The 21199-nt window shown below is 47.9% G+C and overlaps 1 protein-coding gene across 2 annotated transcripts in view; it reads left to right on the plus strand.

Annotated features, from left to right (window-relative positions):
- Positions 1 to 1978: 1978 nt before the first annotated feature.
- The window catches only part of MAP3K1 (mitogen-activated protein kinase kinase kinase 1), a 70112-nt gene continuing 50891 nt past the window's right edge, over positions 1979 to 21199 (plus strand). The window contains exon 1 of one of the 2 annotated variants that reach the window (XM_040977550.1): positions 1979 to 2478. In XM_040977550.1, coding sequence (XP_040833484.1) covers positions 1979 to 2478 — 500 coding nt within the window. The other variant, XM_040977552.1, reaches the window with a different exon arrangement.

Genomic DNA, 21199 nt, shown 5'->3' on the forward strand with positions numbered 1-21199 from the left:
TCTCTCATGTAAATAAACAAACCTTTTTCTATCAACATGTCTGTATGCAGTTGTAAAACAACCACCTGAGGTACAAGGAGTTGCCTAAAAGATGCAAGGGAAAATAGCTCAAAGCACCAACACTCAGGCGGAAATCCAGCACTCAAGTTTCTCCGTGGTATTTTGTAGTGGCAGATAGAGGTCAGAAATGGCAGCCCCTCCATGGCGTGGCACTAGACCCTGTCATTTTGTCTCCTCCGGTCGCTATGGAAGAGGCCGGAGATGATGTCTCCCAGAGCTCAGTTCTAATCTGGCCAGCTGGAACCATTTCGAACGGCTAAAGAGTTCCACCTTATTTTTCCCACTTACAGGTAGCCGAGGAAGTGCGTGCACGTTTAAAAGCTTCGAGATCTAAATCCAAAGCAGGAAGAGTCTACCCTGTTCAATTTAGGGTTTAGTGGGTGTGACAATCCGGGAAGACCTGGGAAATAACTACTGTTTGGTTTGGACGATACACTTGACTGCCATTAAAAAGCATATAATTACAGCCTAAATGTAGACTTTAAATTCTCTACAGATTTACTTCGACTTTCAAAATGTATACCGTTGGACGTAGCGATCTCATGGGACAGATGGAGCGACCGGAGACAAAACGCAGGATGTCTGACATTAGGACCCCTCGCTCCATCACGCTCCCTAGCTAACATTCTACCTGAAAATCCAGAGGGATTATTTTCTAAACAGTTAAGGGATTATTTTCTGAACAGTTGTATGTGGAAACTTGTTTTCATTCAATAGTTCACAAAATCAATCTAGAAACGCTGCTCCTGGGAGCGTGGGGGATAAACGCCACTCGGTTGGGCAAAGGGTAGAGACTCGTCAAACATGTCGGGGTGGCCTTTTCCACGCCGACGTGCCCTCCAGTCGAGTCTCCCTTGGCCTAGGAAGCTTTCACCACGTCCGACGCCGCCAGCCCCGCAGGGACGGCCGCCTGACCCTGTCGGGAAAGAGGGACGTGCAGCGAGCCGCATCCGAGCCGCGGGGTGACATGAGCGAGCACTTCCTGGCACAGGGCTGGTTCCTGCCCCAAACGTGCTCTCAGCGGCTCTGTGCACGGAGCCTTTCCGGAGAGGTCGGCAGGGACTCTCCCACCCCTTCCAGGCCCTCGGGGTCTCGGCAGCGGGGGTGTCCCGCATCCAAAGCGACGGGAGGTGGACACGATAGTCTAAGTAAGCGCTGAAGTTTATCAGTTAGGAACACCGGGCTGCGGCGGGGGCACACAGGGGGAGGAAGGAACGCTTTCCTGAACACCAAACACGACCTGAGTGTTTTGGTCCGCAGCGACCCTTGTGCGGAACCTGGGTTTGCTTTCGCTTTGCAGTGTGCGACAATCTTGACCGCCACCTGCGCCGCCCCAGGCAGGGCTGGGGGGGTGGGGTGCGGGATGCGGCGAGAGGCCGGTCTGCACCAGGATCCCCCCAAGACGCCCCACAGCCACGGGCACCGCACATGACAGACAGGACCGCAAGCCCAAGTTCCAATGAATCGCTTCCTTCACCAGCTCCCGGCCAGCCGGGTCGAGACTCTGCTGCGTCGGAAGGAAACTGGCGTGAGAAACGCCGGCGGAGTCTCCTCAGGTCGCCGTTCGCGGCCCGCACTACCTGGCCAGCGCTGCGGGGGGAACGCGCAGAGTCCGAGGGCGCCGCCGCCGCCGCCGCCGCCCCTCACACCTCCGAGCCTACCTAGCCTGCCGGCGCACCGGGTCCGGGAGCGCAGCCCACCCCGTCCCACCCTCGGCCTCCCGGCCCCGCACGGGGCCCGGCCTCCCACACGCCCGTCCGCCTCTCAGGCCGGGCGCCCCGCGCGGCCGCGCTTGCACAGTTGGCGCAGGCCGGCCCCACGCCGGCGGCGCAGTGCCCGCCCGTCCGCCCGCCCCCTTCGCTCTCCCCGCCCCCTCCCTCCCTCGCAGGGGCCCAGCGAATGTAGCCCGCGAGAGAAAATGGCGGCGGCGGCGGGGAATCGCGCCTCGTCGTCGGGCTTCCCGGGCGCCAGGGCGGCGAGCCCCGAGGCGGTGGGCGGCGGCGGAGGGGCCCTTCAGGCGAGCAGCGTGCCCGGCGGGGTCGTCGTCGCTGCCGCCGCCGCCGCCGCGGGGCTGTTGCGGGATCCGGGCAGCGCGGGCCGCGAGCGGGCGGACTGGCGGCGGCGGCAGCTGCGCAAAGTGCGGAGTGTGGAGCTGGACCAGCTGCCCGAACCGCCGCTCTTCCTCGGCGCCTCACCGCCGTCCTCTTCCACTTCTCCGTCGCCCGAGCCCTCGGACGCGGCGGCGGCGGGCACGAGCGCCGGCGGCTTCCAGCCTGTGCTGGTACCGCCGCCTCACGGAGCCCACCCAGCCGAGCCGTCGGCCGCGCCGGACAGGGGCGCCCCGAGCCCCGCGGGGACCGAGCCCGGGGAGAAGCGGGCGTCCGCCTCAGAGCAGCCTCCTGCAGCGGCCCCCGCCGGGTGAGCAGCGCGGCCGAGGGGGTGCGGCGGGCATTGGGGTGGTGGTGGTGGTAGGAGAGGCCGGGCGGGCGAACGGGCAATGAATGAATCCCGGGCACTGCGGACAGCGTCCTGAAGCTCACCGCAGCGGGACTGCGCGCTTCCTTCTCCGGGACCCGCACCCCCTCCTAAGCCCCGAGTACCCCGGACCCCTTCGGAGTCGGGCGGCGCCCCAGATCCAGGCTGGGGTGCGGGATGGGGACGTGCCGGAGAGTTTGTTATTGTTTGCAGACATGTGACAGGCGTGCGAGCCGCGCTGCGGGCTGCGGTTGTGAAAAGACACGGATTGCTCTCCTCCAACACACACACACACACACACACACACACACACACACGCACGCACGCACGCACCCGGCTGGCTTTGTAGGGGCTCAAGAGGTCGGGGTTCTCCAGGGAGCCAGGCTGAGGGGACGGGGAGCAGCCCAGTGGCGGCCCACCCCCCCGCGGACGGATGTTCCTGGCTGCGGGGGTTTGGGGGTCCTGGGGAGCGAGGCCCAAGCCTGCGGCAGGCAGGGCTGATGAGGAGCCCAAGGTCGAGTGGGGGGCACGCAGGGCCAAGGAGAACGCAGGTCCCCGAGGACGTGACAGGGCAGGGCTTGAGTCTCCGGGCAGGTCGGGGCAGCGGGTCCCAGGGCGCGGGCGGCGCGCCGGGCTTGCAGTGGCTCGGGACGGACCGCTGGGTAACCCCCTGTCAAAGCGGTGTCCCGCCGTCTGCAGGAGGCTGGCAGGACGTGCGGGTGTGCTAACTTGGAGCCCACCCCCCAACCCCCGCTGCACCGCACCCTAATTTAGGGGCTTCTGGTGTTCTCCGGCACGCACACTCTGCTCCCCTAAGACGTTGAGTGACTTGTGCTGGGAGTTTGAATTTGGCCTTTGAAGTTTGCAATCAGCCGAGTGGTTGCCGGAGCCAGGACCGGATGTGTCAGCCATTCAGTTTGAAAGCGGTGGTGACGGCTCCCCCAGCACCAACGGCGTGACCCGGGGGTGGGGGGATCCCGGTGCGGGCACGGGGGGGCTGCCTGCTCGGGGGCAGCTGCGGGGCCGCCCCCCACTCTCTCCCCCGGTGCGGTGGGCTGGGGCTCCGGGGAGTCTTCCGGTGCGTGCGTGCAGAGGACGATCCGTGGGAGGTACTTTAGTCCAACGGTTCCTTGGCCTCGCCCTGTCTGGGCTCCTGGGAGTTTTTCTGCGGAAGAAAATGACTTTAAGTGTGACAGCCGTAAGCCTTGATCTTTACAGAAATCTGACTGGTGCGTGCGGAGCGCGACGTCTCGGTGGGCATTTTGAGTTGGTAGAAATGCTTGTGGTGCTAGGCACTCGTTGCATTGTAGAATTCCTTGATCTTTATTATGGGAGCAAAGTATGCCTTCTGCTGAGAGGAGTTTTGACAGTGGGAAGTCTGTGGTTTTGCTGAGAAATCTGGAGTGGCACTTTGTGTGTCCTTGATTTAGTTGTTGAAAATCAAGTTATTACGTAGAAGTTGCTCTCCCCTTCCCCAAGAATCCTAAAAAATATGCTTAGTGCTGCACCATGGCAGCGTTCAGACGAGGGGGGTCTGTCACTGGTATTTTCCCGTGTGCACTTGCACGTGTAAATTGGTATTCAGAAGTTACATTCCTTTGTGAACGCTTTCCTGTTTTCTGTGCAAATTAAGTTAAAACTGTATCTTCTAGGGTGTTTGTTACTGCAGGTGAACTCCAAAGAAGTCATCTTTCCAACTCAGTTTGAGAAATTAATTTTACCCCATTTCATGAGACCTGATTTTTTTGGGATTCAAGAATTTAGCAAACATCAGCATTCTAGATATTTAAAGTGTAGTATAAGTGAAAATACAGAAGTTGTTTAGTGTCAGGCCTTGACATGGAGTAAGAAGACCAAGTTGGGAGCAGATAGAATTGTGGGACTGGGCCACCCACGTTTGATTTTTTTTTACGTTTTATAACTGTTAGTACCCCCCCCTTTTATGTAAGAGGTCTATTATGGGACAATATGTAAAATAGCAGACTGTTGAATAGACAGCTTTTAAAGTTCATTTTACTAATGTATTAATCAGAATGCTGTTGTCCCAAATGTCCTGAGTAAATATTTCACTCTGGTAAAATGCTGATTTCCTCTGTTTTTGAAATGTAAAGCCCCCCAGTTTCTTTGACATGGAAGTTGAAATTTATTTAAAACTGTCAGCATAAAGCTGATTATGAGGAAAATAGTTGCATCAAATAACTTTTTAGTTATGTTTTATTATTTGCTGTTTTAAGTCTTAGAAGAAAAAAATTTGATGATAAAACATTCTATTAGAATCCCAGTTGAATTTTGTTTTTTAAGTGGTAGTTGCAATCATACCTTAAATTCAAAACTTGGACAGAGATTTTCAAGCATTTTTATATCTCAAAATAAAGGTCTGAAAAATCCCTTTTGTCTAAAAATTTATTTTTTAAAAAGACACCTCTGTGGTTTTTCTGATTTTACAGTTTCCTTCAGTATCTGATATTTGGATATGAAAATTGAGGATGTAGATGATACATTTGTAAAGTATACATTTTGTAAATAGTAGCTCCTTACATTTGAGGATCTTTTAAGTCTCCCCCTTTGTTTAGGGTAATAGCTGAAATGAGTGTTGTGCTTGTATGTGGCGCCCAAGGGTTTGGAATTTCTCTGGACTTTACAGAATCCCCGGCTTTTCTTGCTATTTGCTGCCTTTGAAGAAAAATTACAGTGTTGTTCTCCATTGACCAGGCTGCTGTGAGTTCAGTAGATATAATTATTCCATCCTATTTTTGTAACTTAAAAAGCCAAACTCAATTTTCTGGCCCTATGGAAGAACAAGATATGCTGTACTTGTTAATGTTTTTGTTTAAAACTACAGATATTTCATAGGCTGCTTTTATATTTTCATACAGCCATCAGTTTCACTTCCTTTTAGAAACTGCTTGCTTAAAAATATAATTTGGTAACCTTTTGCTAGAAAGATTTTAAAGCATTTCTACCTAAAAATAAGTCTTTTACAAAATTGGTGATTTCACCAAAACAGTAGAGGTGATCATATAACTTAGTCTTTTATGAGTTCCCAAGATTTGTGGTTATAAACTGTCTTCGAGTTTCATTTTAAATCAGGCAAGAAAATTAATGCTTTCTTCAAAGATTAACCTTATTTAATATAGTTCTGGAAGAGAAATATCAGAACTAAAATTGTTGCCAACTTCTGTTTTCTTTTCATATCTGATTTTGGCAAGGGTGACTGGTTAACCAACATTCCTTAATAGATGATTTCCAATACACTGTAATAACTCCATTTTGGTAGGAAAAACAGGAAGCAGCCCTGTCCATTGATGTTCTGTAGCACGGTGAGCATAATGTGTGGGCATGCCTTAGAGATGGTCACTGACTCGTCGGCCTGAAGATTTCAGAATGTGCACAGAAAGGAGTGTTCTTTTGCTTTCAACTGGGCCAGACAGACCAGCTACAGCTTGCCTAGGCTGAGTCGGCTTGTCAAATCCATGACACTGGCTGTGTGCATTCCAGAGGAAGAAATGATGTGGTGGCAAGGTAGCTAATGGGGAGTGGATTCCCCTGAAGAAAAATAAGGGACATTCAGAAAAGCTCAGAGAAGGCACTGGTTTTGCACTTTGTACCCCAGTCATTTTCTTGAGTTTTAAGGGTTATCTCTTGGGATGGAAGGCAGTGGGGGAAAAAAAAAATGTGACCTGGGGTTTTGACAGTGTTGGGAAGCTGCTTAGGAGCTGTGTGTATATGCACCCCTCTGATGTAGGCCTGCCTGGCTTCTGTCACAGTTCCCAAGGGTATTCCTTAGACTTGGAGTTGGTCCTAACTACAGGCCTCTGTCTGTACCCTAAGTCAGGAGAGACACCCATGTGGGTAATGTGAGGAAATAGGTGATATTAGGAACAAACCAGTTGTCCCTAAGACCTAATTGAAGACCATTTGTAATCCCAGAAGACTTAGTTGGGATCAGGAGTAGAATAAATGGCTCATTGCAACATAATGATATTATTCAAGTGCTCTTTTCAAATTGTAGCAATGTAAGGATTTTACCTGTGGCTCAGTGCACCTATCAATAGGTTTAGTCGTTTGCCTTGCCTTCCTTGAGTGTCAGGCAAGTTGATTTGCATATTATCTGACTTAATCATCACAGCCCTTCCAGACGTTGGGAACACCTTCAGGTGTAAGGGCCACAGGATCTCACAGTCAGAAGACCCACAGCTTGTGGGTTTATTCTATGATGCCTCCTGTTTCCTTTTCAAATTAGTAATCAAATTGGTGATTCCGAAGGAGGATGTTGTCTGCAGAAGACTAGACTGCCAGCTAGGTCTCTGCATTGTTACGTTGGTCCTCAAATGTGTACAGAGTGCTTCAAAAGCTTCACAGAAAATGCAATTAAAAGGTAAATTTAGGAGCCCTCAGTCATGGTGCCTGGATCCCTGGCTTGAGTGCCTAGGTTTGCTTTCTGGCTCTGGCTCCAGCTTCTTGCCAGAACAGGCAGTGGGTGAGAGCTCCAGTGACTGGTGTCTGCTCCCCGCTGGGGAGGCCTGCGTTGAGCTCCTGCACGTGGCTCTCGGCCTGGCCTTGGTGGGCGCATGCGAGGAGTGAACCAGCAGAAAGGAGCTGTGTCTGCTCAAGTTTACTTTGGTGCAGAAGCTTTTGAAATCCATGCCTAGAAAGATCTTCAAAAAGTTTTTGGAAATGAATATTATTTTAAAAACAAAAACAATAACAAACCTGTGGATTTCAAAAATTGTTCCTCCAAAAATGAGCTTTTAATTTCATTTTCTGTGAACTTCTCAAGTTCCATTATGCACACCTTTCTGTCATCTGACCTCGTTCCTGTAATAATTTTTCTGTGTTTAGATCCACCCCACATTCCATCACGTTAGGCAAAGAGGATGAGTGATTTGTGCTGAATGTTTACTTAAATGTATTGATTTGTGTTACGTTAAACCAGGGGTTAAAAGGAGGTTGAAAAAATAATAACTTGGTATTAACACCACTTGCTTATCCAAATTATCACCCAGGGAGAGGTGCTTTTGGACCCTAGCCGTTAGTTACGATTTTAGATTTCATTCAGTCATTCACCAGCCTCTGTGGGTGTGGTCCAGGCGGCGGGCAAGGGTCAGGATGGCTGGGGAGGACACTGATCATGCACAGCTTCTTTGTGTGGCGATGGGTTACAGTGTAGGCTAGTTTGAAAACCTCATGCCAAGAGCTTGAGAGAGGAGGATCCAGAGGAGCCCCGTGATTAAACTGGATGCTGAGTCTCATCCCCAGCATGCCATTCCTGGCCCTGTGGTGCATGCCACAGTACCATCCTCACTTTGTGAGCAATCAAGCATACGTTCCAGGGTCGTAGTGAGGACCGGTGGGCTTGTCCTGCCTTCTTTTGGTACATTCAGCCAGGTTGGTTTTGACTCTGTGCCTTGTTTCCCTTCTCTTAGAACAGTTACGTGATGGGTTGGGGCTGGAGGGTAGGGTGGGGAGGGTAGTGGTGTTTCAATGCAGATTAATAACAAGATTTTTTGGTAAGATTTATTTTTCTTTTTATTTGAAGGCAGATTTTACATAGAGAGAAGGGGAGACAAAGAGATCTTTGATCTGCTGTTTCACTCTCCAAATGGCAGCAACAGCCAGAGCTGATGTGATCTGAAACCCAGAGCCAGGAGCCTCCTCCAGGTCTCCCACGTGGGTGCAGGAGCCCAAGGACCTGAGCCATCCTCTGCTGTTCCTCCAGGCCATAAAAGGGAAGCTGGATCAGAATTGGAGCAGCTGAAATTTGAACCAGTGTCTGGAGGGGATGCCGACACCACATGCAGAAGCTTAGGTTACTAAGCCATGACAGCATCCCTTCCACTAACTTTTGAAGTGCCCTTGTATCTATAAATACTGCAAACATAAAGTATTGATTTTTAAAACAACACTGATTGCACTGGCCCCAATTTCAAGCAATTTGTGCCAGCGCTGTTAAGCATAACTGTAAGTTCAAGTGGAATTTTTTTTTTAAGAGAAAATTAAAATAGGAGCATGTAGAGCAAGAGATGGATTATCTGCCCATACAAGTCTTAACATTTAAGTTTTGGAGCCTGCATTGTGGTGTTGTGGCTTAAGCTGCTGCCTTGCAAGGTCAGCACTCCTTATGGGTACTAGTTCGAATCTCAGATGCTCCATTTCCCAACTGGCTTCTTGCCAATGCCCAGAAAGCAACAGAAAATGTCCCACTTGCTCAGCTCCCCCACCCATGTGGGAAACCCAGGTGAAACTCCTAACTAGGGAATGAATGAGCAGGTGGAAGAGTCTCTCTCTCTCATTCTAATAAGTAAACCTAATAAAATAAGTAAATAAGTAAATCTAATAAAATAAATAAAATTCAGGCTTCATTGTAACTAACAATAGTCCTATTAGTTAGGAAAACAATATAGGGAAATATAAAATGTGTTCCAGGGGAAGGGGTTGGTACCTTTTTTCTGCCAAGGGCCATCTGGATATGTATAGCATCATTCACATGCCACATGGAATTATCAGCTTGAAAATTAGCCTTGGGGCCCGTGCTGTGGTGTACTAGGCCAAGCCTGCCCTTGCAGTGCTGGCATTTCCATACTGGTGGTGGTTTAAGTCCCAGCTGCTTCCAGTCCAGCTCCTTGCTTGTGGCCTGGGAAAGCAGCGAAAGAGGGCTTAAGTCTTTAGGCCCCTGCATGTAAGTGGGGAACCCAAATGAACTTCATGATTCATGCCTGCTTTAGGTCTGCTGAGCTGCAGCCATTCCTGATCATATGGGAAGTAGATCAGCAGAAGGAAGATCTCTCTCTCTCTCTGACTCTTCCTCCTCTCTGTAACTCTTCCTTTCCAAGAAGGATACAGTAAATCTTAAAACCAAGAATCATCTTGCTACAGATTCACTGAATTACAAGTCCCGCTGTAGTTGCCCTGGCAGTTGACCCCTTGATTTTGGAGGCCTTGGGTAGCAGTGGGCCAGACAGTCCCCATCCGTGGGCATAAGGTGGTATCCTTGTTCAAACCTACACTGCGTGGCATGTTACGGGTTGGCTTAGTTCCACCTGGCATGGAAGGAAGTTCTGTACCATTGGTGACCGAGCCCTCTAGAGAGGCAGGCTGGTTAGTTTGATGTGGCAGATTGAAATGTGGTAGTGTACTGAGAATTGTTAAGGCACAAGGGTCTGTCTCTGAGAGTGCACATCTGTCCCCTGGGACTCCGTGATGAATCCATTGGACCCTTTGGGGACAGCGGGAAGTCTCCAAGCTACACGGCAGGGCACAGTCGTGGTTAGTGTGTTGACTGTGTTTCATGGGAACATCATTATAGTAGGTGTGCGCAGGGCAGGGAGAGGGCAGACACACAGCTGCAGGTGGAGGCCCTGCTCCCTAGAGTTAGACGTGGTCAGTCTTTCTCTTTATTGCCTGAATTATCATTTAACTGATACATCATCAAATAAACTTCAGACTAGTCTTAGAGCATTCTGAATACCAAGCACCCTTTTGTTAGCAGCCCTGGAATTCTGTCTTATTCCTTGCAGCACCTCCGAGCACCTAGGTGTGTCTGACACCCAATGAATATTTGGTGTCCCTGAGTGTTAGCACGAGGTAACGTTTCCCTATTGGTAATGTTTAATTAGTGTGTCTGAAGATCACAGTAACTGCATGTGGAGTGATGTTAATGAAATCCTAGCTTTAGATTTGAAAACAGGAGTTGTTTCTTGTGAGTTGTACATTGCTTGGTGTTTAGTAGCGATCATTGATAATACTCAGTGATCAGCTTTATATAATGTAAAATTGCAATCATTCATACATTTTAATGATTACGTGTAGCTATAAATAAAATCGGAGCCATGCCCAGACAGTCAAATATCAAGAAAACTGAGTTCCTGGCCTTAAAAAGTGCCTAGTTCCTTAGGTTAATGGCTTAGCCATGTGGATTTTCTCCTTCACTCTTCTTCCTTGTGGCCCATCTTCACCCTTCTGAATGTCCATGTTCTCTGCCCCTCACGGTGGTCCTAGGCCGCCTCTCTCTTCCGTTCTCACCCCCAGCTTCACTACTCCCTCCAATCAGTTACTGGCTATGCGTAAACATTTGCTAACTTTGGTTTCTTAACCATGACCTCTCCTAAACTCTGGGCCTGCACCTGGCTGTCACTTCCACACCCAGATGTCCAATACCGAATGCACAATCCTCCCAAATCCACCTCTCACCATATTTCTTGCACATTACAGCAGTGAACCAGCCAGGCACCCAGCCATCTGCCACTGGGCCTGATGGCACAGCCTTCTCGGAGCATCTGTAGTCTGCTTTCTCCCTTGAGATCTGTAAGCCATGCTGTGGCCTGAGCAGTCATGTCAGAGTGTGAGTACCTTCATAACATCCTCCCTCCAGAAAACTGAACAAATCAGGTAAAAGCTTACACACACTTTCCGTTTGGATAAAGACCAGAGAATCCCTGATGTGCTCCACCAAGTCCCTGCCTGGTGGGCCAGCTGCCTGTCGGCACACCTGCCCCTGCTCTTTGTAGGTTTGCCTCCATTCAGGCTCCATCCACTACCTCCTTCCCTTGCTGTGGCATCCACTGTTGCCTCAGGGAAGCCTGTCCCAACCCCTGCCTTTTCTCCGCAGCATCCCCACAGGCAGTGTTGGGACTCTACGAGGTTATCTCCTCGGAGTGATAGCCATCCCCGGCAAGTCTGAACACACCTGAGTGGCAGGGCCTGTGGCTGTGGAGAACCCAGGAAAATGCCTGGCATGGAAGAAAGATTCATTGAATAAATGGATAAGTGGGATAATGGCATGGCATAGGCATGTTCCAGCTCGTGGGCCATCTTCCTTTTTGCCTTTTGATCAGATGTAGTTTACAAGCCAGCTGAGAAGGAGTTAAATGGTAGAAGTCTAGACTATGGAGTTTCCAAATTGTAGGTTTGTGGGTCCTTTGGAAGGTGGCTGGAGTTGTAGACACGCCTAGTGCCTCAGGAGTAGAACTGTTTAATGTGGTATGGAGCAAACAGGTGTCTTGCATGATCACTTTATAGGTACAAGTTTCTCATGTGTATAGAACTCTTAGTTCTTTACTAGGAATTCGAGATTGCATACACATATAAGAGTATCTTACACTAACATGGTTATTCCTTTTTTGAAGTTCTAAAGATACTGAAACTGAAGATATTATTTTTAGGACTTATGTTTCCAAAACCTTATTTCATGTAAAGTTCATTAATGTGACTAATTCAACTTGGGATCAACAGAGTTTTGTATTTGCATTAAAGAGAAGACTTGATAGGCAAGTACTTTTTGAGAGGAAACACTTGAGCATTTACCTCTGGTAACTGAACCTGGCAGTCTCCCTTGTCTAGAACATAGTTTAGCACTGGGCAGACAGACTCCTGCAGCCAAGGGCTCTGTAACAAATCCTGCATTTTGAAGTCTTGGTTTTACACTTGGACAAGCTTTGAGTGCGTTTGTCCAGGACTGACGATTAGATGTTACTCCGACAGTCTTGTGCCTTTGGCTCCCCCAGCATGGAGCATCTGGAGGCAGGCACTTAGGAGGGGCAGCAGTAAGAGCCCTGGTCGTGACAGGGTTCCTGAAGACAGCTGCCTTGGCAGGCATGATTGGGGTAGAGGAGGACAGTAAAATGCCGCGAGGGGCAGGGGGGCACCTGGTATTGGCAGTCAGTTCCGCCTGGGGAGCTCCTGAAGGTATAGATGCCTTACGTCCCAGCACTGTTGCACATTGCTTGTTAGATATCAGTCTCCTGATTGGTGAAGTGGATGTGGTCCAGGCTGTATACGCAAGCTTTTGTGTATAAAATTGCAACTGTGGCTCATTTCTAAAAATTTTCTGTATACTCAATAAGTTGAGGTGACAGAGGTTATAACATAAAGGGAGACTTAGATGTGACTTTGATCCTTGAAGTGGTAAGCCTCTAAGTTATCTGGAGAATGTAGTTTTGTAACCTCAATGATACAAAATAAATTAGGTCTACTTTAAAATTGTATACAGTGGGATCCATGCTCCTCATCAGAAACATCGTGTGGCTTGTCTGTAGAAAAAATATATATATATATATATATAGATATTTTATCTGGCTTTATTTGGCTGGACTCCTTTTATACCCTGAAATTTCTTTAACATACTTGTCTGTAAGCATTAAGCTGCTGCCACCACCACTACCAGTAGGTACTGTCTGTTTTCCAAGATAAATTGCAAGGAGTCAGGTCCGCTATCCAGCTTTGTAGCATTGACCAAATTAATCACGGCAAGGATTTTGATTTAATGAGATGGTTATTTGCAAAAGCACTCCAATGTCTACATGTTCTAAGATGGTGCTTACTTGGAAACAGACATTTCAGTTTCTTATTCCTTCTTTTCCCGCAAAATCTTGTAATCCTCTGACTGCCTCTGTTACCTATTTTCTGGATTCCTGTTAATGCTTTTAATTTATTTTCATTGAATCTTACATCTAAAAAAAAAGTGTGGCAGCTTGATGTATCTATTAGTGTTCTTGGAGTAGTTCTAGTGTCTTATATATTGATTTATTTGGAAGAGTTAGAGAGGACACCCTGAGTTGTCTATGCTCTGACTCCCCAAATGGCTGCAGGAGGCCAGGCTGCAACCAGGAGCCCGGGACTCCATTCTGGTGTCCAGTGTGGTTGGGGGGGATACAAGCACTGTGGCCGTCTTGGGAACTGGGTCTGAAGTGGAATTGCTTGAGACCAGCCAGGACTGACTGGTGCTCGTACAGGCTGTCAGTGTAGTGGGCAATGGCTTAACTTGCTGTGACCAGCACTGGCCTGGTTTTAGTGTCTTAATCTAAACTTACTTTGAATATAAAAAATACGTTTCAGTTGTTCTAGTGCAGTGGCACCTCCGTGTTGTTAAACTGTCTTATAACGCAGTCCTAGTGATGTTTAATATATCGCTTTTAAAAGTGTTGCAATTGCTTAGCTATCATACTATGCACGATAGAATCTCCTTGTTTTCTTAATAGTATTTTTGCATCCATGAACATAGAACTTTTTAAAAATATATCTTATTCTTTTTTAAGATTTTTTTTTTTTTTACTGGAAAGGCAGATTTACAGAGAGAAGGAAGGACAGGTTCTATCTGCTGGTTCATTCCCCAAGTGGTCACATCGGCCAGAGCTGAGCCAGTCTAAAGCCAGGAGCCAGGAACTTTTTCTGGGTCTCACATGTGGGTGCAGGGGTCAAGGACTTGAACTATGCTCCACTGCCTTCCCAGCCATAAGCAAGTAACTGGGTTGGAAATGGAGTAGCTGGGGCTAGAACCAATGTCCATATGGGATGCTGGTATCGCAAGGCAGAGGATTAGCATGTTGAGCCACCATTATCTGGATGTCTAATTAATTAGCCAGTCTCTTAAGGCATTTGCATTATTTGAGGTGAAGTGACCAGGTCAAAAGGTGTGTGTATTCTAAAAATGGACCCAGTAGCCCGCTAGACCCATGCCAGCTTACATATACACTGTGGTGTCTAAGATGCCGTTGCCCTGTGTTCTTCCACATGTTGTGTTTATCGGTTGTTCCCTTTTTACCAATCCAATGAAGAAACACGGTTCCTTATTTTAACTTGCACTTCTTAGCATCATTGCGCATCTTAGATTTACTGGCAGTTGCATGCTTTTATTCTTTTCCTTTCATATGTAGGATCACATTGTTTATTTCTCGCCAGTCTGTAAGCGACTTTTGCATATTAGGAAAATCAGCTCCAACATTTGTGACAGTTGTTTTCCCTCCACTTTGTTCTGACTTTGGACTTGGAGGTATTTTGCATGAAAAAAGCATTAGATTTGTTTTGTTTTGTTTCCATATTTCACTTCTTTGTGGCTTCTGTGTTTCGGTCCTGTAGACAGGCCTTTGACTAAGAGTGAAGATGCCTGGCTTCTAGTCAAGGCTGTTCCACTGTCAAGCAGTGAGAATAACATTGACTGTATTTCTCAGTTTTCCCCCCTTTGAAGACGATAATGGGCTTGTTTGTGAAGATTAAATTTGTGTCTGTGTAACTCTTGTCGTAGAGACTTCTGCCTGTGCACCTGTTTATAAGGGCAATCACTATTCTTACAGCATTCTAGTACTGGCCTTATGAGTTTCAAGAAGTACTTTAATTTCATTTCAATCTGATGTTTAAGGGATGACTTGGCGCTCCAAGCTGTGTCTTCCCATGATTGACTGGGTGTCCCAACACTGTGTTTTGAGTTAAGACATCCCATTTAGCACATACTGAATGTTAGTATATTTGGTAATTCCCAGGCACAGCAAGAAAAACTTCTTACTCCAAGGGTCTGAGTAACTCAATCTGACGTTTCATAGAATGGCTATAATGAGGGCCACTGGCCAGAGGAGATGACCATTCCAGGGGCTTGTCAGCCGTGCCTGTGCTGAGTCATTCTTACGGAAACGACGGTGCCCAAAGTTCCCTGGCTGCAGTGCCTGGAGCCTGCAGCGGTTGTCTGTGGGACAGCTCCTGCTGTGGGGCAGCTTTGCCAGGCCCTGCACATACCAGGGCTTCAATCCAAACTCCTGGCCCCCTGCGCACCTGTGTCCTCACACGTGTCCATCTGAGTCAGCACTGCTACTATCTCCCTAATTTCTCTTAGTCTTTGGCTTTCTCACCCCCAAGTCCTCCCCCAGGTGCCTGGTTCTGTTGCTGTCTGCTACCCTTACACCCACCTCCCTTCATCCCTCTCCCCACAACTGCTAACCCAGGGTCACTGCAAACCTGAACCTTCTGTCTTCTGCAGAAGGCCAGGCCAGCCAGGCCTCTGCTCACCTCACCACCCCTTCCCCGGGCACCCCTGCCTAGTCCTCGGGTTCTGGGCTCATGTTTATTCCCCCGCGCTTCTTCAGTGTGCTGAGTGCCCATTCCTCTATCCGAAACACTGATGCCTTCTGCTCTGAGATGTGTCTTGTGTTTGTATTTCCTGTGCAGTGAAGAAGTATTGGCATTCTCCTAAAACAAGTGGACCTTGTGTAGAAGTCAGTCTTACAGTGTGGATCCTGTGAACTCTTGCTTCAGTTTCTCACCTATTTGTCCTTTGAACCTTCGTTAGTTTTTCTCCTGTCATCAGCTGGGCAGCTATGCGTGTAGGGACAGCAGTGCTTACAAAGAGGTGTTTGTAAAGCAAACTTGATTTACTGGAAGGTGGATCCACTATGCCCATCTCTGGCATTCTCTTCTGGAGTAATGAAGAACAGAGCAGTAAGCCGGCCAGAGCGAGTGTCTGTTTCAGGCTGCCCCTCCTCACAGTTAGGGCATACTGGTGCCTTCAGGAAACACTCCCAAGTGACTGCCTTGAGCCAGCTGCTAAGCTGCTGGGACCAGCCGGGAGGAAGTCTGTGAGCAGCCCTTTAGCCTGGGGAGGGGATGAGCTGGTGACAAGGTGGTTGTTGAGCGGGTTCCAAGTCCTAAGGAGTGTGGAGGAAGGCAGCAGGTGAGAGGGACTGCCTTAGTGTGGGCAGAGAGCATGCAAGTCCAGAAACCAGCAGCTGTGGGACCACGTGGAGGACGGCAGGAATAGTGTGGGTGGAGACCAGGTACCGATGAGTGCAATGACCAAGTGAGGGACAAGGCTCAGCTCTGACTGGAGTGAGCACTCTGTCTTGTTACTGCTCCCACGGGCCCGTCCTTGGTCTCAGTGCTTTCACAAAATAAAAAGCCTTTGTCGTTGGGCAGGTCACTACAGTGCACGAGGAAGTGGGTCAGGAGGCCCAAGGGCAGTGGAGCCAGAGCGCTGCACAGGACAGCGCGAGGCCTCCTGGCTGGACATGCTGGCTGGTGCACTTCCAGCAGCAAGCCCGTATCCGAGGGCTTTCCACATTGGCCAGAGGTCTCATACAGCATGGAGTCCGCCCCCTGTGATCCCAAATGTGGTGTAGGAACTGCTGGCTCCATTTCAGAACACTGTCACTCAGAACCTGGGTCCTTAGGATCAGACGTGTTAGCTCCCCTCTGCCGCTAGACTCCGGGGCCTCAAATTTCTCATCTCTAAAATAGGGGTGAGTGTGGTGACCAGAAGAGACAGTGCAGCATGGCCTTGACTCAGAAGAGTACTCAGTTGCGGCTGACACCACCGGAAGTAAGTGAGGACCCACTGTTCAAAGTGAAACCTTTGACCATCCAGAGGAGACCTGCTTAAGGTCGCCTTGCCTGGTTCCCTGTTAAGCTAACCAAAGGCGTTTGGCATGGGTTATATGTCTTGAGCATGATGTGATTTTCCTTATGATTTTGAGATGATTTGCTGCAAGAACATAAAACTACAACTTTGAAACTGTGCAACGCGGACGAAGCGTTTCGTCAGTCACAGATAAATCAGAGCTCTCATCACCGTGGCTCAAGGCAGCTCCCCTGGGGTTCTCATCTGTGACAGGATTACTCTCTGTAATCTCTTCATTCCTTTCAAGCTCTAGCAGCTTTCCAGAATTTAGTTTGAAAGTGTTTCTGGAGGCTGAATTTGCTATCATTATGGAAACAGTTAGTTTTTGAACTTCCAGTTGTTGGGTTTATAAGCTCTGGCACCAGCATCAATAAGAAATACATAGGAAAAGCTTTCCAGCCCAGCCCTGGCGTTGCAGGTACTTGAGGAGTGAACCACGGGGAAGGTCAATCTCTTTTTCCCTCTCCGTCTTTGTCTGCCTTTCAAATAAAAATGGGTGTTGAGAAGGATGCAGGGAGAAACAAAAAGAGGAAAGGAGAGGAAAACAAAAAAGAGAAAGAAGAAAGGGAATGCATTCATTGCATTCTAGAAAACTAAGGCTTTGGAGTGGATTTGGGATACAGTTTTCACTGGTTAGTCATTGAAATGACACTGGTTTGGCATGTGTCTGCCCAGACCTTGCTGCCCGTTGCAGTTCTCAGAACGCACTGCTGAGCATGTGGGCCTGCAGCAAGGAGTCCTTCCTGCCCGGTCACGGCCTGTGCAGGTCCCTGGTCCTTAAACGTTGGGACCAGTTGTTCATGCCTGCGTTGGGGGAACCCGCAGCATACTCTTCAGACAAGGCTGTGGGAGAGAACAGAGCCAAGTCTTTTTGAACGTTGGTCACCTCGGCATCTCTGGGCAGCTCTCTGGAGCTGGCTGTGATAACTGGCTGTCAGTTTTGTCACTGTGGAGAAAGCAGCTGGGATGGCCCCTTCCTGGCGCAGAGCGAGGCTCTCCTGCAGTTACCCCCTCTGCAGGAGGATTTGCCAGCAGGGTTGTAAATAGTGCCAGAGACACAGGAACACAAAGCCTTCCCTGGGTGGGCGCCTCTCCAAAAAAGGCAGTTTGGGCATCAAAGAGAAAAGGTTTGTACTCAGAACTTTTGTGCTTTTTTTTTACTCTTGCTGCTCCCTGGGCCAAGTTCTGGTGACAAGGTATAAAACTTAGTATCTGAAGTCAGCATATCCAGATCCAGCAGCTTGATAAAAAATTGTGTTCAGAAGTCCATGTGTAATAGCATCTTTAATTGTTGTTGAAGGTTTCCCAAAATGTGAAGGGGCCATCACAAAGTTTGTGGGAAATTGGAATTAAAACATCACTTTTTCTTGGTAAAAAAAATAATTTGAAATTCATGCTTAGTTTTTTCTTAACACTTATTTTCCATGAACTTTTTTTGGAGATTCGCCTCATACTGAATGCCACAGATTTTCATTCCTAAAATAAAATTCCTAGAAAATTCCTATCTAAGTAGAAAATGTGATTGGTCCTATCTTGAGCCAAAATGTATTTTTTTTCCAAGTTCTGTTTCTTGTTTTTCTCCCCTCCCACCCTACCACATATATGCCCCGTGTATACACGTGGACACAGATCTTGCTGGAGGGCCACCTCTTTGCTCCACACTGCAGTGGCGAGGCACCGAGACTTGATTCCACACTGGAGCAGAGTTGCCCGTAGTGCCAAGTGAAGGCATCTCTGCTTTTTCTTGTGTCTCAGTGGTTTTGTAAGCACACATCTCATGTCCGAGCTGGGATGAGATTCTGTTTTTGTGATCAGCTGGTACCCGTGTGCTTTGTGTTTTAGATTCCTTCTGCTGCATCCTTGGTCCTGGGCTCACTTCCTGTCTTCATGCTGTTAGATTGCCCCTGCCCGGCTGGTTTGTGGTGTGTGTGTGTGTCTTGATTGCATGAGCTCATTTTACTACTTGGCCAGTAGTTTTGAAATCTGTCACAAATGTTAGCCTACAGACAGAATGTTATGTTCTCAGTTGCTGATCTTTTGATTTCCAACCTGGACTTGTTTTTTTTCTTAATGTACTGAGAGATCACCACATAAAAGCTTGGGCAGCAGCAGTTTACTTTGTGGGTTTCTGATAAGGAATGTAACATATTTAGATTGTTGCTACAATTTTTCCCCTGTGTCTAGTCAGCCACATACCTCAGATCTTTTCAAATGCTGTATTTTTTTTTTTACATAAACCACTAAAATATCCTGGAAATTTTAAGCATGTTGGCATTCCAGGGTCTTCTATTGCAAATGGTGGGTTAAAATTTTGGGTTTTTTCTTTTCTTCTTTTTTTGCAAGGTATCTGTGATTTGAGGGATCAGAAACTGTGTGTGGTCACTGCAGAGACCTCACAGCCATCATTTGCTCCTCCAGGGCCATGTCAGCTGCCGTTCCCACCTAGAGACCTGGTGCCATTACTGCTCTGTTTTGCAGTCTTGCCCACAGCACCGTCACGTTTTGAAGTCACTTGAAAAATAGAAACATAGAGTCCCACTTTGAAACCCCAGGTAGCAGAGGGACTGTCTACTGCAGCTGGATCAGGTGGCCTGTCCGGGCAGTGATGGCACAGAGACCTCCAGGGATTGTTCTTCCTGAGCACAGCAGGCCCAGGACAGCAGGCTGTTCTTGTTGTGACGTAAATGCGGCCAGCGAAACTCAGTTAAGGAGCAGTGGAATGGCGTAGAATCAGTCTCCAGAACAAGAACTGCAAACCCCAGTCAGACTGCCTTCCTTCTAACAGGTTAGACTGATAGGAAAAGAGGGACTACCAGCCTTACATTTAACTTTTGGTGTGTGTGTGTGTAATATCATGTGTTCCTGTCTGCATTTTGTTTTTGTTGCTTTGTAGTTCAAGTTTTGTTAGCCCAACTACCAAGCAGTCCCATTTTGTCTGACATTTCAATAATTGGTATCATGTTAATTTCTATACTTACTAAATAAGATTCAGAAACGTTGGCTCTTTTAAAACTTTGAACATTAAAAATAAAGACCTTTTGAACAGTGTGATTTATTTCAAGATGTCTTTGGTTGCCTGTGTAGAACTAATGGGGAAATTTGAAGCAGATCAAGTCCTTGAGAATTTTCTTTGGCCTCTCAGTAGTCGCACACAGTACATAATGCAGTGAAAGTCATACCTAGTGATAACTTCTTAAATTACCTGTTTAGAGCTCCCCCAAAGACAGGAAGCATCTGTGAAGCATTTTAGCATGTTTTGCTATTTGCATGAAGTTCTTAGAAAACAAGGTGGGCTGTAAACACAGAATCAGTCTTCCATGTGTTTTCTGAGCAGAGTGCCAGAGAAAAGAGGGGACAGCAGACTACAGTTGGGCATCAGCCTTCAGTTTTGCAACAGCACGGGGAGCTGCCTTGTGGTTGGTGTTACAGGTGGTGGTTGTTGTCTCTGCTTGTAGGGCGCTTTGCTCATGACTCAGCATCTGCCTACATCTTGTCTCCAGTAACTGACCCAACCTGGAGAAGTAGTGTGGGCAGAGAGAAGGATGTGAACTATTACTGGAGAGGCAGAGAGAAGGAGAAGAAGAGAGGGAGTGAGAGACAACTCAATGCACTGATTGGTTCACTCTCCAGATGCCCGAAACAGCAGGGACTGGCCTGACCCAGTCCAAGTCTGCCACTTTTCATTTGCAGTGATTTCCAATTTAACCCTATCTCAGACTTCAGCATTCTTTTAGTTGGTGTGCTTTCCTAGTTTCAGGCAGTATTTATTTTATTTTATGATATATAACAATGTACAAAACCAGCATCTGCTATAAAGTTTTGCCTCAGTGAACTTCAGTTCATTTTTGCCTTTGTCAGTGTTTGTTCTCTTCCCCGGAAGTACGTTAAAGCTGACCTGTTTATCAAATGTGGGGCTTTTATTTTTGTGTCCAGCAGGCACCTGCTTTGGTAATTAAAAGAGCTTATTGGCTCTGAGAGAACTTAGTCATCTGTCTACCCAGCAAACAAAGGAGATTAACTCTGGGGGTCAGTCAGGTAAAGCTGAAATCTCCTTCACGGCAAGATAAATGGCCTTGCCCTTCACCGGGGCTCTGACACTCCGTGATTTACTGTTCTTCAATAACACTGATGTGTGTGCTAGCCCATGAGCTGTTAATGGAGGCTTACATGCTCACTTCAACTCAGTCTGCCAGTGCTAGGAACTGAGTGCTTCCCGGGTCCTATTGGCTAGAGTCAGGGATGGTAGCAGAGTTTAAGTCTTGTGCTTGCTGGCTAGTGATTGGTTCACTGTAGCTAGTTTTATGAGAAACCTTTGGAGAAATGGAGAGGTATTTGTAGGTCCTACCTGAATTTAACAGGATTTGTGTTCTCTGAATGTGAGACGAGCTGCCTGGTTTGCAGGTTTGGGAAGAAACTGCTATTATGCTTTAAGAAAACCCTTTGAATTAAAATGTGAGTGGACATACCCACACCCTGCCCTGGTATCAGGGATGGTGCAAGAGTCAG

The sequence above is a fragment of the Ochotona curzoniae genome, unplaced genomic scaffold, assembly GCF_017591425.1.
Source record: "Ochotona curzoniae isolate NIBS_2020 unplaced genomic scaffold, NIBS_Ocur_1.0 contig_2754, whole genome shotgun sequence".
Classification (NCBI taxonomy): Eukaryota; Metazoa; Chordata; class Mammalia; order Lagomorpha; family Ochotonidae; genus Ochotona; species Ochotona curzoniae.